Below are 17106 nucleotides of genomic sequence, written 5' to 3'. Positions count from 1 at the left end.
AAGAGGCCTGTCTCAGAGCGACAGCGAGGAAGGATTTCAAGGAGGAGATGGGCACAGTCCAAAACGTCCAACTGGTGCTGCACGGCAACAATGTTGTGCTGCACCAGTGTGGCAACGTTTGGGTGGACCCCAGAAGGATGGAAGGAAGTGTAGTCGCGCAGTTTCGCGGCGCCTTAGCCAGAGAGCGCCGTTCGGCCCACTCAACCCAACGTTATCTTACTCCATCATAGTCTAGTGCACTCTAGTTGTAGACGTTTGTAGGCGTGCCGGCATTGCCGCGTTGCGGAGTGGTGTCGAGTATGTTTACGCTTGGACGCTGGCTGCCGGCGGAGTAAAATAGGTGAAGCAGCGGGCACTGACGCCCTATTTGGCAACCGTTGTGTCAGACAGACAGCCTCGCACCTGCGGTGCTCGTGCTAAGTCAGTCGGAGCGGATCATATAGCTTTCTCGCGCCTTACGGCGATCTACCTTGTAAATAACATCACAGACGTTTCTGTGGGAGCAGTAGCGACCGTGGTAGAGCCCGGGCCTCACATATTGAATATCTAGAGCGTAGAGCGCCTTAGCAACCATGGTTGAACGCAAGTGGCCGAAAGGCCGCCGGTGACGATGACTGACTCAGCTTCAGCGCCGCAGGCGCGAGGAATTCTTTCCGACGTACCTTCTGAGGCTAAGTTCTGAATGGTGTTGCGGAAGTCGCGGGGTGCGGTTGGGCTGAACTTAGCGTCACAAGTTGGCGGCTGGACGTAACTATATTTATTCAATCTTGTTTTTTTTTACTAATTGTAACAACGTGTCATTATTTCGCATTAGTGGCGGAGCCTCCAGGACACCATGCAAAGCGGCAACGGGGACACCAAAGCTATAACCCGAACTGGTCCCTGGGTGGAGCTCACCGAGTCCTGTGCGTGGCAGGGGCGTATAAGATTTTTTTTTTCATGCAAACACCCCCTGACACGCTTCGGCCTCCACGGCCCCAACCCACGGGCCGCCGTGCTTCCAGTTTTGATCCCCCCCGCTGTCTCTTGGGTGACCCGAAGATCCTGCTCCACCTGCTTTATTATAACCTCAGGTGCTCTCCTGAGGCCTCCGTTTGCTAGTTACATGTTTCCTCCTGGAGCAGTGCTTTTAAAAAATGCAGTCTATCGTCGCGACGAAAAAAGCGACCCGCCACTAATACAACACCAGCCAGTATCTTGCCCTTTCAGACACAGCGATCACCAAAGTCCATGCCCGTTGCCTCACCGTGCGGGCAGTCAGCGGCGGAGCGTAAACAAACTCGACCGCACTCCGCAATGCTGGCATGTCTAGGGGACAAACGCATACAACACGCGCTAAGAAACCTCCTCTGTAGTGCCTAGGCAGAGTCATATATTCAAGGAGCAAAATTCCCTAGATTTTCTATCTCACGCCCGCTCTTACTCGCGCCTGTGCACAAATGGCTGGCGATCCCTCAAATGAACGTCTCGTAAAGATCTCTAGTGACTCTATTGGGTACGTGGCCCTGAAAAATCGGGTGTCCTTAAATACGGCCACCGGCTGTATCTGGCGAAGGCCAATCTTGAGATAGAAATAACGGAAGTTCGGGCCCATAGAAATGTATGGACACCAGCCGGGACCTTCAATTAATTCGAACCTGACCAGAGTTGAAATAAGTAGTGGCACGTATTTCTCTACGTAGCAATCAGTGTGCGCTGGATTGTGAAAACTTGAAGTCAAGGGAATTGGTGTACGCACATTTCAGGAAGTTATATTGAAGGCTAATTGCTACTTTGCATTGCAATGAGTCATTTTTTAAAGATGCTGTGGCTTCTCAGTAGATTAGAACTTAGCGTAAATGCTGGTCCTAAGAGCAAAAAAATTTCTCACACTGAGTATGCATACTCCTACATGAGATGTTTGTATTGTCCTCTAGGTTACGGAACGTTTTGAGAGAACGAAGCGAAAAGAGGCTGCAACTACTGAAAACCTCCAAGCAGCAGCTGCTGAGCTCCACAGCACTAAGAGAAGCTTGTATGAAACAGAGCAGGTATGTTTCCTAACATAAGTTTAGTCTGCTATTGGGTGCACTTTCTATTTTTCTCTTGCTACAAATGATTCTTTTGAGCCAAGCATATTTGAAACTGAAATCATAGTATGCCCTTGTTGCATATTCTTCAACATATCATGTGTAGAAGCTTACCGCAACATGTCTGTGTGGCAGTTGCAATTATATTTAACCAATATTGCAGGTGCTGTCCAAAACAAGTACTGAGAAAGAACAGCAGGCTCACCTTATACAAGCCCACTGCAAAACAGAGGCTGCACTTACTGCGACGGCTCAGGAGGTAAAACGGTTAATTACATTATTGATAGCATTGAATTAAATGAAATAAATACGACGATTGACATTGCACTGTAGTTTCTTTACCATACTATGGCAGTTTCATAAAGCATTGCCGAGTCATTTTTATGTAGGTTTGAAGGCTTTTGTACGTGGTTATTGTTTATCCATGCATCTTCCAGCGAGTACAGTCAAATGTTCTTATAACAAAGCGGGATATAATGCAGTAATAAATCGTCTTGCAGCAGATACAACGAACCAGTTTTACGTGAGAATGGCGATATACTAACCACTTCACACCGCTTAAGTGAACCTCTTACTACACGCAATATTACACAGCACGGAATCGCTAAGCGGTGAAAGACGAGGGCGTTCTTGCCGAGCACATTCTCGTCGATATTGAGTAACATGCACGCCGTCGCAGGTGCTGTTTCCCGTGGAATCAAAGGTGACAGAACGAAACTGTGAGCCTCCCAAGGAGTAGAAAAAGTTGTATTGAAGTGTTTTTTTGGACACAAGGGTCGGGAATATTCCTTTGAGCGCCACACATCTTGAAAGGAAAGCCGGAGACATTGCTTGCATTATGGGGCCCGAAAATTTTTTTAAGTGCTGGATAGTTGCAGTGTTTCAAGGAACACCATAACATAGTTGGCAGGGTTTTCAGTGGTGAAGCTGAGTCTATTGACTGAGAAGCTGCAGTAGCATGCATTTAGACTGCCATTGGACCGCTGCTAGAAAAGTACAGCGTGGGGTACTCATTCAGCTTGGATGAGACTACTCTTTTATTCGATGCTGCGTAGGAAGATGCTCGCTACTTGAGGTGAACGATGTCCGGTTGGCAAGCTCAGTAACGTCCCTGTGACTGCTGCTTTGCGCGAATGGGCTGGTCAGAAAAGATGCTTCCTTTTGTGATCGGAGCAAGAGCACCGCCCCATTGCTTCAAGGCGAAATAGAAACTTGCGGTAAAATATGTTTTGAACCACAAGGCCTGGATGTCACAACAATTTTTTATGCAGTAGCTATGGGCATGAGATGAGGGACTGAGGAAGCAGGGCTGCAAAATATACCTCATTCTGGACGTCTGTGCTGCCCACCGCATATTTATTCATTTATTTATTTAGGAATACTGTAGCCCTCACTCGAGGGCCATTACAGGAGAGGAATCGCCAAATAAAAAGATAAATTTCAACAGCGAGCATACAACATTATACCGCATTGTTAAACACAAATTACAGGGAAGATAAACAAGTAAACACGTGCAAGGTTTGTTAGAAATGCAAGAATAACAGTAAGCATGATCAATTCTTAGTTGTCCCGTTGCCTGTAATGCAATTCCAGTTGAGTGTAATATTGTTTAACATTTTGTGCTGTTACAGTGCAGTCCGGAAAGCCATTCCACATATTAATACACGAAGGAAAGAACGAGTATTTAAAACCATAAAGGCGTGGTTTTATAAGGCTGTATACTAGCACTGTGGTTTAAACGCGCACTGTGTTTTAGAGGGGGGTGAATATATGTTTCTTTGTTTATCCTTATTTGGTTTCTGGTTATCTGGAAAAACAATTTCATTCGTTGTTTTCCTCGTCGTATTTCTAGCGGTTTTAAGTCGCAACACTTCAACATGTGTATTACAGAATCGGCTCTTCGATAACGGGAACAAACAAAACGCACAGCGGTTCTCTGACCTTTTTTTTCGAATTTATCTCGCAAGTACAGTTGGTGAGGGCTCCAAACTGGGGAGGCGTACTCCAAAACCGGGCGAACAAATGTTTTGTACGTAATTAGCTTCAAATGTGTTGGTGCTTGCTGCAACATTTTCTCAAAAAGAACAGTTTCCTGTAAGCCCTAGAGCAGACCTCCTCCACCTGGAGGCGCCAGCAAAAGTAATGATGAATGATCATCCCTAAGTACCTAAAGCTACGTACATTAAACAATGAGTTGTCACCGATTTTATAGTCAAAGTCAAACCTCGATTTCGAATAATTTATTTCCATTCCCCATCTTATGCACCAGTCATGTAAACCTTGGAGGCATCGATTAATTTTCCTTTGGTCGGTTTTACCTGCCACTGTAGAATAAAGCAAACAATCGTCGGCAAAAAGTTTTTTTAACAGGTGATTCCAGAACACTGGAAATATCATTGATGTAAAGCAAGAACAATAGCGGCCCCAACACTGACCCTTGTGGAACCCCAGACAAGACTTCTAGTGGATGAGGCATGATATTTTCAAGGCGGGTGGATTGTGCATGACCACTCAAATAGGCTGCAATACAGTTCACAATGTGTGGAGCAGTACCTGCATTCTGAATTTCGAAAAGCAATTTACAATGCGGTACCTTATCAAAGGCCTTTGCGAAATCTATGAAGATGACGTCACTTTGTTCGCAGGCATCCAAAGCTAGATAAAAATCATGAACCGTCTGAATGAGTTGCGAAATAGTGGATAATCCGCATCGGAATCCATGTTTTCACGAAAACAAAAAGTTATTGGCTTCAAGGAAAAGAATGATATGCTTTGCTACTGCATGCTGTATAAGCTTACAAGTCACAGAAGTAAGTGATATGGGATGATAATTGCTAACTTGACTTCAACGGCCGGATTTAAAAACCGGAATCACAACAGTGCTGCGCCAATCTTGAGGTAGTGAACTGGTTTCCAATGATTTTCTGAGGATTATTGTTAGGTAAAATGACACCCATTCAGCATATCGCCGTAAAAAATCATTTTGGATTCTGTCTGACCCGCTTGCCTTCTTGGTATCAAGCGTAAGCAATTGCTGAAATATGCCTGCCTGAATGATGTCTAGTGGGCGCATTGCGCAGGCGCCCAATTCACTGCGCTCATTGTTTCCTTGTTCTGTTCTCGTCTTCGTGAGTACTGACTGGAAGAATACATTGAAGCGCTCTGCTATTTGAGTTTTTTCCGTGATCATTTGAGATCCGCTTTTTATCTTATGTATCTTTTCTTTTTTATCCCTTAAATGCATCCAAAACTTTTGTGGCTAATACTTCAGGAACCCAGGAAGCGTTATGTTAAAGTACTTTTTCTTAGATTCCCGTGACACTAATTTTAGTTGAGCCCGCAAATTGGACACCTGGGCTGGGTTTTGTTTAATTTTGCGTAATCGGTTTATTCTGCGCTTTATGTGTATTATTTCCCGAGTTATCCATGGGCTAAGCTGCTTCGTTTTTTTCATGCGGGTAGGAATAAATTTATGTACGCAGTGCTTGATGATTCCCTTGAAACGTCGCCACATTTCTTCTACAGATTCACTAAATGACGCAAGTTCAAATTCACTAAATGATAGACTTAAGTTATCTACTGTCGTTGTATCGTCTGCCAGTGCGTAGTTATTTATAAGTTTAAAAGCAGGTGATCGCCGGCGACTGAATATATCGATTGGCATATCGACGGATATCACTTTCTGGTCTGATATTCCTGCTTCGATTGACACACTATCAGCAGCTATTTGCAAGATAGGAACGCAAGGTCTAACAAGGACTTAGAATATAAACTTTTCTGTGTATTTTGTTCAACAATTTGCCATATATTATGATAAATCATAATTTCCAGTAGTTTTTCAGCACTCGAAACTTCCGTGTATCTGGGTGAGAGAGTTTTCTAGTTTATGTGGAGTATATTAAAATATCCAGTCATTATAAGCCTTGTACTATTATTCAGATGAGTGCACAAAAAAGCGTTTAATTCGTCCAGGAACTCAGGCGTGGTAGCAAGGACCCTGTATATGCCTCCCACTATGAACGCAACGCCATTTAATGAGATTTTGCACCACAGTGCTTCTGAAAGACTACAGTCTATTCTTTTGGTTCAAACTGGTGATTTCACAACTACAGCTACACCCCCACCTCTTGAGTCCCTGTCCCATCTGAACATTTTATACCCTGGAGGAGCAATACAGTCACTGGGAACTAAACTATTTAACCACGTTTCTGTAATAGTAACTACGTGTGGATTATGAGAGAGTAATATAGATTCAAGTTCTGCGATTTTATTTACAGTACTCTGTGCATTCAACAAAAGAAGACGTAGCTATTCGTGCTGCTTAGAATTAGAAGCACCCTCCGGAACAGTAGTTACACAGAAGCCGTGCAATTTTGGGGCAGTTTTGTCCCCCGCTTTGCGCTATCTCCCGATGTTGTCCTCGTGCTTGGTTTCAAATATACCACTTGTCTTTTATTTTCAGTTTTTCATGGATCAATGTAACCTTCACCCCCCATTCGCTCTTTCCGAAGCAGCACTTTCCCATAACTTCTTTGGAATTTCCATCGTTTCTGGCGTATATTCATTGCTGACGGTGTAGGAGGATCCCTTCAGTTTGTAGCGGTTTTTCATCACATGCTCCTTTTCCTTATGGTCATAGAATCGCATGACAACCGGCCACCTTTTTTTAACCCTGCCTAGGCGATGTATTCTTTCTATCGTCTATACCTCAACGCCCAACTTGTCCTGAAATACCTTTTCCATGACTGCTTCTTCCAAAGCAACGTGTGTTTCAGAGGCACATTTTTTTCGACACCAAAAACGAGAAGATTGTTGCGTCTGCTTTTGTTTTCGTACTCTACCAGTTGTTTAGCTTGTAACCGCACAGTATCCCCAAGAGAATCTATTCTGGCTTTTATTTCCTGGCTACCATCTAGTGCATTGGATACCTTGTTTATCTTTGCATTAAGTTCGCAGATCCTAGCCTGAATGTCATTTAAACCACTATCAGCCGTGGTCTGGATATTTACTATCATCTGCAATTGTTGGGCAGTCGTTGGCCCAGGGTTTTCTTCAATATCGCCCGACATTATAAGCAGTAACAACATCGACCAACAATCAACAACAGTCTGAAAAAATCTACGAGGGCACAGCAGAACTCACAGAAAACGGTTGTCGCTACGGAAAGCTGGAACTTCATATCGAAAACGAACCTGCAGAAGCAGCAGTAGCGGCTTAGACATGATGTCCACAGGCCGAGTGCCATGCCCTCTGATGTGGCCCGTGTCTCGATGGTGCTTTAATACTGTTGGTGCCGATGACTTCACACCACGAGGCAGGGGGTCCAACAATGCGTAGGCAATAATTCTGTCGGCGAGATGATGTGGCAAGTGGGGCGTCCGGTCGGTGTCGCTCTCCACAACATTGAGCTGTGCTTCCTGCTGCTAGGGGCGAAATGCAAAAATACATGTGTCCTGTGCATTGGGGGTACGTTAACGATCCCCTGGTGATCAAAATTAATGTGGAGTCCTCTACTATGGCGTACCTAATAATCAAATCATGGTTTTGGAACGTAAAACCCTAGAACTCGCCTATTTCCTGCTGTACCAAAGAGTCCTCGTGACATTAAAACTGTTGTAAACCGGCTTTTTTTTACTTCAACACGCCGCGCACGATTAAAATAGAGTGGTACATGAGATACCGCAGGCGCCAACTACTACTGGCATGTCTCATTTGGTGCCAGCTGTGGTGGCCACGAGCTAGACTGCTTGGAAGACATTTTCGATGGGGATTCATTACCAGATCAAGCTGTAGTAGCATCGTGGAACACTGTTCATGACGCTGGTTTTGTGCTCGATAACAAAACATTCTGCGACTACATAGCTATCGACGCTGTCGTAACGGAGCAGGTGAACGAGAAATAACTTGTGCGCACTGTGACTGGACTTCATGAGAACATTGATGGTGAGGATGAGCTGGAAATTATTGCTGCAGTAAAAGATAAGAAATCTTTTACTTGAAGACTCGTCAGATGACTATGGTGGAATACCTCGGTGCGAAGTGACACTGATACAATGTGCTGCTTTTCGTGATACAAAATTGTAAATGCTTATTCTTATTCTTTCATTGGTTTTGCTGCCTGCGGTGGCAACAAGAGATATAAAGATCGTATTTCGGCCATTCGGTCACGTGATGAGCTGGCTATCAGCGTTGGTTTGCTCAGTGGTCGGTATGTCTTTCTGGCATGCCATGCTTGCACCTAGGCCAAAAATGGTTACTCCCGAAAGACTTTTTACTCTCCTTTTGACTTGGATAAAAGGAGGCTTGACCAGTTATGTGGAGGCAGGTTCTGTGTGATAAGATATGGCATGTCGAATGTAGTGGACAGACACATATGGTGATTGGAAGTGCAATATGTCTACCACCAGTGGCAAATACAGTTAAACCTGATATAACAAAATTCTCAAAATAACGAAGTATTTACCTTTTCTGTGTTTGTATGCTATTTTAGTATAGCGAAATTTCATGGCTGCTGCAACCTAATACCGAGACGATAAACGGAAACTTCCACGGACGCAGATGTCCAAAGGATTGAATTACAAGCAGCTGTTAACAAAGCACCTTTCAAATTGCGCGCCGCGCTACAAGAGCTCCCACTGAAGGGAAGCCGCATCATGTGCAGTATAAAGTCCAACTGTGATAAGAGCCTATCGCGCCCCATGCGCTGTGTGCTTTGGGTGAGGGTGAGACAAGAAAGATCATGGCTGCACGAGTGCCGCCTTCCCGTGCGAGCAAAGGGAAAGAGGAGAGGAAAGGGGAGCGAGGTCACAGTAACGCAGTAAAGCGCACAGAAGTGGGCGGCGGAGTGGGGGACAAGTTGGCGCATGTCTCGGTTTCTGGCGCGTTTTGGCCGTGGCTGTGCATGGCTGGCAGCGCGGCTGAGCGCATACGCAGCAGCGCTATTTGTATGTAAGCTATCTTTCCAGACGTTTAGTATTTGAGGTTGCGTAATCTCGAGTTTCAGTGACCCGTTGGAGCAAGAGGCAGACGAAGCATTCACTCTCCCCTGCCGGCACTTTTCATGATAGCGTCGCCCGCACTGGCCCGACACTAATCAGCCGCAGGGGCGAAGTGCACGCGCAAGCATAGCTGGCTGTGCTTAATTCATATCGCCGAGAAAACAGCGTCAACGTACGTGGCATGAAACCATATCATTCGTCGCTGACTCCCAAATTCATCAACATGAACTGTTTTTTTCGTTCAAATTTGCTTTTATCGGTTGCCGGATAATTAGGAAAATTCTGCGGCCCCTTTCAGAGTATTAAAAATTGATCGGTGACTGTACTTAATTGCATAAAAGGTTGAATTTCAATGCAACAAAATTTCGGTATATCGAAGCAAATTGTAGGTTTTACCAACTTAGTTAATTGACGTTTAACTGTATCACTCTGCTTACAGTGAGACTCCACAGCTTTGTTGCCATATACAGATCGCACCGTGAAGGTAATGTTTTCGTTGTGAAGACAACTATGCACTTTCTTTAACCCCCAGTTAGTTGCCATGGCAGAAACTACCACAACCGACATTGAGCTGCTGCAACAAAAGCTTGAGCGCACATGTGCCATTGACCAGACAAACAAGCAGCGGCAGTATGCCTTTGTGGTCAGCACCAGTGCAGTTTTTGATAAAACTGAATCCAGTTTCGCCGCACAGCTTGCTTCTCAACGGGATACCCTCACTGGCATCGGAGGCTCATTCGGTAAGTGCTTTTCAGACAAGATTTCAATTACATTTAGTGACATCACACGATCTGTGAAGATAAGTGTGTACTAGCTAGGGATGCCCAAATACCCAATTGTTTTAATATTTCACTTCAAATATTGAATTGACTAACGATACGCAGATGCCTTTATTACCAAGCTTCGTTACTTGAATATGTTGGCACAGCACAATTTCATACCTACCAATACCCCCGAATTTTTTCGTGCAGTTTCCAAAATATTGCTAGAATGGTATAATGAGCCCTAATTCTTAGTGTTATGAAAAATAAATTTTGTCTTGTGAAAAAGTGCCACTTGTCGATCTCTCAACATTTTAAGAACCTGCTTCGAGTAAGTTCCTGAAGCAAGCAAAATTGGCGACAACAAAGTCACTGAAAAAGTCAATGTGAGCCAAAAGATCATGTTGCTTTCAGTTTATACTGTTGTAAGTTTGCTGTTGCTTGTGGGCTGCGTCTAAAGGTAAATCATTGTTAATCAAGTGCATAGGAATTAAAAAACGTATGTGTATGCCAGTTCCCCCTTTTGATGCTGTGTTTTCAAGATTTTTCAATTCGCAGGTTGGCACATATGAAATTATGTTGAAAACAGTAAAATTAGTCTAGTAAGCAGTTACAGTAAAAGTTCGTTCATTAGACCCTTGTTAGTTTTGAATGCTATTTAGGATTGGCAGCTGATGCGAACTGCGCGTTATTATACAGCACGAAACGCCCATCAAAGGCCCCACGGCAGTTGTGATCACAAATGCACTCATGGCGACATTTGCTTAGCACGGATGGCGCCACAAACATTGACACATGAATCAGGCAAAAGCTGCATTAACACTCAACCAAAGCGAAGTTCCGGTGTACAGTTTCTCATAACCATTGCTTAGAAAATAACCATTCATCATAGTGCTATGCAAGCATTGTCGTAATGCTCAATAGGAGTGCGATGGGCTGTATTCAAGGGCCAGGTGAACATGCGGCTGGCACGTTAGCAAAGTGAGACAGCATGGACGGTCATTGCTGTCAGGGATCGGTCCATTGGACCTACACTCTCTAGAAAATCATTGATAGTGCACTTGGGCTCCTTAGTCCAATCCCCACACATCTGATTTTGTTCAGCCAAGTAGCGCCTTCGCTGTTCAGAAACCCGTGGCCATTGCCACTGAAAGGTTGACTTTACCGCGAAGGTTAGTTGTTTAGTGGCTGAGCCTACTCGTGTGCTGAATTCCCCATGGTCATACTCCGCTTACTATGTACTACAAATTTAAGTGCACATTTGCGGATTAGATAGAAACAAAAGGAAATGATCATGTCTGCTTCACATGACCAGCAAATTATAATCTAATTATTTCTAATGTTTGTACATATTGAAAATTAACAATATTGCAAATACAGAGTTTTCAATTCGAATGCAAATATTGAAACTATGATATTCAACTATCATTAAAAGGTTCCAAAAATTCTCGCACCCCTAGTACTACTACCTCTTCCTTTGTGGCTTAGTTTACGATTATAGAACTTTAGTTCTTAATTGAATATTGTGTGTGCACACAATCTTCTTAAAGGGACACTAAAGGCAAATGATAGATTAGTGCTTGAGAACGTCTGAGGTGTCGAGATTATTGGAAATAGAGCTTTAGTAATGTCGTAATTGAGGTAAATGCAGGAAACAATTAGACTCCCCCGGGAAATTCAAGCACTACCCCAATGTCAAAGGCACTCTATATTCTGTTACTAGTACTCAACGACTCATAATAAAAAGATAATTGCGTTCCATTATAGGACAAAAGAAAATACTACTTGTCCGGTTATATTTGATTTTTAGGGAAAAGAACTCATTGATCTTACTCTTGACAAGAATGGGGGTGGTCGAAAGGCTTTTTGCACTCTGTACTGTGCGCACTTTCACATTTCAGTAGTTCCATTATTGTGTAGTACTGTGCTGGTTTTGCTTAAATTTGAAATTCTCACAAACTACAAAGAAGTCCACATCCGTGTGATGTAGCAGCATTCCCGAAAGGTCCATGCCATTTGACCAACAGCAGCTGCAGCAATTAATCTAATGCTATTGGTTTCTCCCTGGCCGTGCGTTCGCATTTTGCGCCGAAAACCATAGCACTGTCTGTCGGGTGTTGTTTTACTCGCTGACGACAGTAAAGGAGCATGATGGCGTATGTAATGTCACCACTCCCCGCTTGGGGGCTGACGATTTGAATTGTACCAAAGGTATGCAGACCCTTCAGACTCAATGTTCTCGTAAACTAAGTCTTTTCTTGGCTTGAAACTAGCGTTGTGAAGTTTTGGAATGGTATTTTAACAGTCCGTGAAAATTTGGTATTTGCCTTTATAGAGTACCTTTGAAGCACTGTCAGAGCAAAGCGTTTTTGATAAGAATAAAAAACTGGGAGAGTTGGAGCAGACTCAAAATTTCAGCGCAAAAGGACTGAGACAAGCAAGAAGGGATGATGTGAACTTTGTTGTCCCTGATAGCTTGTCTCTATCCCTTTGTGCTATAAATTATGAAAGCTTTCTTGTATTTAAGAGATCCAGTAGTAGCTTAGTCGAGTCATTGTTGCAGTTTACAAAGCTCTGTGCTTGTGACTGTGTCCCCATCTCTTAGCATGCCCTTACATAAGTGTGCACCTGGAACAGGTATATTGCAAAAGTGCATTTGCGATTCCCGGGAATGTGGGGCTAAAATGCGATTTTCGCCAAATAATCATAATTCTAATTTTGTTTATTTTGGATTCCAGAGCATAAAGGAAACTTCTCACTAAGTTTGGTTATTACCTGTGAAATAGAAAAGACGAAAATGAGCTTTTCTTTACCCGATAGTGGTATGCGTTACCTGTCAAAAGTCTCTATAAACGCAATTTTCAAGATGTGGCTGTAGAGCGGGAGAGAAGCTAGCGTGGACCCAATTCACCCGTTATAAATCTTGTTTTTGGGGTGTTCTAGTGATGAGACCTTTGTTGAATGTACTGAACAATGTGGAAAAAACAGAGACATTTTTACCACGACAAGTACGGATTGCCTGCGAAACTAAAACTGAAGCCTCGGTTGGTGTAAATGAAACTCATAGCCATCCATTTTCCGTGCTTGCGGGTCATTTGTGGATAGTCCAGTTACTGCTTCCATCAGTGCTGGTCATCTATATTGCTCCGGATTTTTTCACTAGTTCACTGTGATTGGCAGGAGGTTGACGCTGCGGTGGATTGTGACTGCCACAAAAACTTTGACGTGGAACCGCTTTGGTATGCGAAAGAGCATTGCAAAACAGGCCACTAAGCAGTGTCCATCAGAAGGAGATGACCTAATCTAAGCAGAAGGGTCATTCGATCGAGCCTTTGTCCGGAGAATAAAATAGCATGTTTTGATAGTTTTGAATAGATTTTTCTCAGTTTCTCCTTTTTGGATAATTCTCACTTCAGGGAAAACAGGTCGTTTTGAAACACCAATGACGGAAACTATTGGCGTGATTGTTTTTGGGCTGACAATGTGTGAGAAACAAGAGTGTTGATGTCTCGAATTTTTTTATTGTTTATTTGAAGAAATAAGTTATAGATTTCTCGATCACAGTAAAAAAAATTAATTTATTTTTCAAATGGATGCAATTTCTTCAGAAAAAAGGCATACAATTGCAAGTGGTCTCCTCTATCCAGTATTTTAGGGCGTCCAGAAAATGTTTATTCAGAAATATTCATTTTTAGAATGTTTAATATAATTGTTTTCTTAAGCTGACACTTCTTTGCTCAACGGAACATGCATAACTTTTCATTTGTGCTATCGTAACGAAATTTAGTTGTACTAATGACAGGTTAAAGCTCGAAATTGTCATGTCGGTTCGAAACTGAGTTGGCCTTTCAGCCCCACATGCCCTCTTAGAAATAGGAAAAGATTAGGTGTTTAAATAATTTCCTCTTAATTGCTTCTAACGCTGAGGCATACATTTGAAAACGACTCCGTGTGGTACTTTGAAAAGTAATTATGCAAATTAGGCCTAACTTTTTAACCAGAAGATCCGTGCGAATGGGTCCCAACAGAAGTCTTTAAGCTCGTCATCCGAAAAGCTCGTAACTCTTTCCAAAATTACAAGAACATAACGTTGCTAATTTTTAGTGCAATAAATCTCGGCCAATTTCGCACACAAAGAAAGAAACTGAATGGCCGAAGAGCACAACTCTCACACCCTTAGCAGATGCCCATGAGTGACGTCTGTGCGCAAGCTCTGCCTTCATAGCCATGTTAAATTGTCCAGAGTATAGTTGCAGTATATCAGTGTAGCGGGTTGTTGTAAGTGCCGGGATTGAATGGCGATTCTGGAATTTCTATAAGAGTGGGCATGAGCTTTATTTTGTTTCCTTCAACGTACGTGCAGGCCTTCTCTTATGCACCTGCAACAAAATCTGGTGAAGACAATTCCCACAAAGTGGTGCCTTCTATGAGCTCTTCGTTTCTTACTTTTTCAGCTGCACGTCTCTTTTGAGTACCTTCTATGTTGCTAGCACTACTCTTAACTGCTTTAATTAGGAACGACCAGCATTTACGTGCTTCAGATTAAAGGAAGTTTGTTTGATTACTTCTGCTCGTTCTTTCGACAGCCTCTCTTAACAGCCTCGTTCAGCAACACCAAGCTGCTGTTGCTGCATGCATGTTGGAAGCCAGGATGTTTGCCGATGAGAGTGTGGCAGTCAATGCCTCCATCCTCTCATCACTGCTGTCCAAGATACAAGCTTCCCAGGAACAGCAGGCAGCTCAGATGGCAGCTGACTTGGTAAACAGCATAGTTTTACTATATAATGGCTTGGTGGAAGGACCAATGCCTTGTTTTCAAAGCATTGCACTATTGCCGCTTGCCTTACAATAAGAGCACACAGTTGGTTTTGCTGGCCTGTTCCCAGACCAGCATTCTGCGCTTCCTCATTTGCATTCTCCATCAACGACTTAACACAGCAAGTCATCGATGTGTAGCACCGAGTCCTGGCCGAGTAACATCGCTGTGCAAGGCTGTTGTTCAGCCGCTGCGTGCGTGCTCGTAAGTTGGATTCGCGGTAACACCAATGAAATGGAAGAATGCTTGTATAATGAGCAGAATGTGTATGAACAACTTCCCCGGGTTGAAGGAATAATTCGGAGGCATCCATTGGACTAACCTCTTGCAGCCCCTGTGTTTTTCTTTTGTTGTGAAAAGCAGTTGATTAATCGATTGCAGCTCCATGTTGACTCTGCAACACAAGTAGTTCTTATCGACATTGCCCTTGCATGTGAGCCTGCTAAAGGCTTTCTCTTTTTTTTCTCTCCAGGCCAACGACCAAGCAAGGCTGCAAGAGCTGTGCAAATGTCTTGTTGTGGAGCGTATGCAGGCAGCACAAATAAAGCTGCAAGAGCTGGAAGAGCACCAGTCGGCCCTAGCGGAGCAGCTTGCATCGGTGGTGAGCACAGGTCTTGCATTTTGCTTCACAATTTTCTCCTTGACATGCTGCTGTATTTTCTCTGAAAGGCACTAAAAAGACGCATTAGCATAAACCATTCTTTCAAATAACTTATCAGCAGCTGCATAAATGAATTTGTGCTTAAATGGTCTGCTGTTTTGCTTACTGAAATTGCAGATAGGCGCATCCTTTTGTCATGAAGTGCTGCTTTACTTGCAATAAATTGCCATGGTTGCTTCTGCGCCTCACTTCTTGCTTCTTATACTTCTGTAGGGTACTGTGAAACTTCCTCCAAATGTTCTTTGAACTGAAAAAAAGAGCACCCTTTCTCTGTCGGCTATGCTGAGCTTTACCAAGCTGCTCCAAAGCACAAATATTCCGCTCCAAAACAGACAATTCCAGCTCCAGGGGGGTAAATTTTATACTCCCAAAGCTACTCCAAAACATGCTTGGCTGCTTCCACCCCTGTTCTGTAGGCTATTGTGAAATCTCCATATACAGTTGAACTCCACAAGATCGAAATCAGCGGGGAAAGCAAATAAAAATGCTTTTGTGAGAATTTCATTTTTGCGAAATGAGACAGCACAGATAGAGAGTACATCGCAAAATAAAACTTTACCGTTACAGTTCCGTTAGCCTACTTCGGGACGCCTTGTTCGAGGCTATATAAGCGCATTTCCAACAGCACAAAATGTGCCCCATGCATCGGTCAACAAGGGTGGCACTACAATGGAGTGGTATCCTTGGTTGACCACTTTCTAAGATAGGATCACTTTCGCAATATTAGTGTAATTCTGCATGGGACATGAAGCAACGACGTTCCTCGCACGCAACTCTGTTCCCCCAGCGCACGCAAAAGCGATTGTGTCTCGTATTCCTGAAAGGGGTTTGAAAGTGATTGACTGAGAATAAGGCCCCTTCGCGCAAATCTGTCTAGCAACACAGAATCTGCACGCCACGCCTGTTTGGTGGTACCAAAAACAGCGTTATTGAAGCAGGGTAAACAATTCTTGGACGATCACTTCATCACGGCCAGAGGCGTGACAGCCTACGCTGCCGCCACCATCTCAAGCTCCATAAACAAATCCATGTAGATTTGTTTATTCTTGCTGCACTTTCCTACAGACAGTGCGCTCTATCCGATTCTGCACAAGACATACCCTGAATACAAGGGCGTGAAGGTAACACCCACTACGTCTTTCTCAATGTCTTTTGAACGCGGCGTCGCCGCAACAGAAGGGAGCACAACAACATGATTACGATCAGTGGGAACGATTTCGCCATTTTAATAATACATAGCTCGCGTTAAGAATGCAGGAAGAACGTAAACATAGCGCCGATCTTTCAGCAGCCGAAGGAATAATCACGCAAGCACGCAGAGGGAAGCAGCAGCGGAGGCCTAGTCTGGCGGTAGTAGTAGTAGTAGAACACATTTATTCACAAAAGAGGAAAGAAATACGGAGAAAAAAAGAAATGTACAGTGAGTGGAGTCTTCATTTCAAAACTCCAGTTGTCTTGGCTGCTGCTCTCGCCTGGATTACCAGCCCGCGCTGGGTCTCTAGGTCTGAGCTGGACAGGGTGGCCTCCCACTGCTCCTCCAGTTGTTGTGCTTATATGTCTGGCGGTTTGGGGCCCGTACACCCCCAGGTGACGTGGTAAGGCAGTGGGCTGTTCGTTACACCAGGGGCATGCGTCTTTGTAGTGTTCTGAGAAGAAGCTATATTTGTGTAAGTTGGGGAAAGTCTTGGTCTGGAGCTGTCTCCAGTCCCGCGCTTCCTGTGCATTTAGCCCCTTGTGTGGTGGGGGGTAAAGCTGCCGTTATTTGCGCAGATATTGAAGTCTCGCGCCGTAAGCCGCGGGG

General features: G+C 43.9%; 1 protein-coding gene across 3 annotated transcripts in view; it reads left to right on the top strand.

The window, feature by feature from the left end:
- LOC139052644 (kinesin-like protein KIF11) overlaps nucleotides 1–17106 on the top strand; it is a 210399-nt gene that overhangs the window by 143559 nt on the left and 49734 nt on the right. For all 3 annotated transcript variants that reach the window (XM_070529709.1, XM_070529707.1, XM_070529708.1), the window contains exons 11-15: nucleotides 1917–2030; nucleotides 2233–2328; nucleotides 9600–9807; nucleotides 14415–14587; nucleotides 15117–15245. In XM_070529709.1, coding sequence (XP_070385810.1) covers nucleotides 1917–2030; nucleotides 2233–2328; nucleotides 9600–9807; nucleotides 14415–14587; nucleotides 15117–15245 — 720 coding nt within the window. The remainder of the gene's footprint in view (nucleotides 1–1916; nucleotides 2031–2232; nucleotides 2329–9599; nucleotides 9808–14414; nucleotides 14588–15116; nucleotides 15246–17106) is intronic.

The sequence above is a fragment of the Dermacentor albipictus genome, unplaced genomic scaffold, assembly GCF_038994185.2.
Source record: "Dermacentor albipictus isolate Rhodes 1998 colony unplaced genomic scaffold, USDA_Dalb.pri_finalv2 scaffold_28, whole genome shotgun sequence".
Taxonomy (NCBI): domain Eukaryota; kingdom Metazoa; phylum Arthropoda; class Arachnida; order Ixodida; family Ixodidae; genus Dermacentor; species Dermacentor albipictus.
Note: the sequence above shows the minus strand (reverse complement) of the source record. Positions and strands in the feature narration are given on the sequence as shown.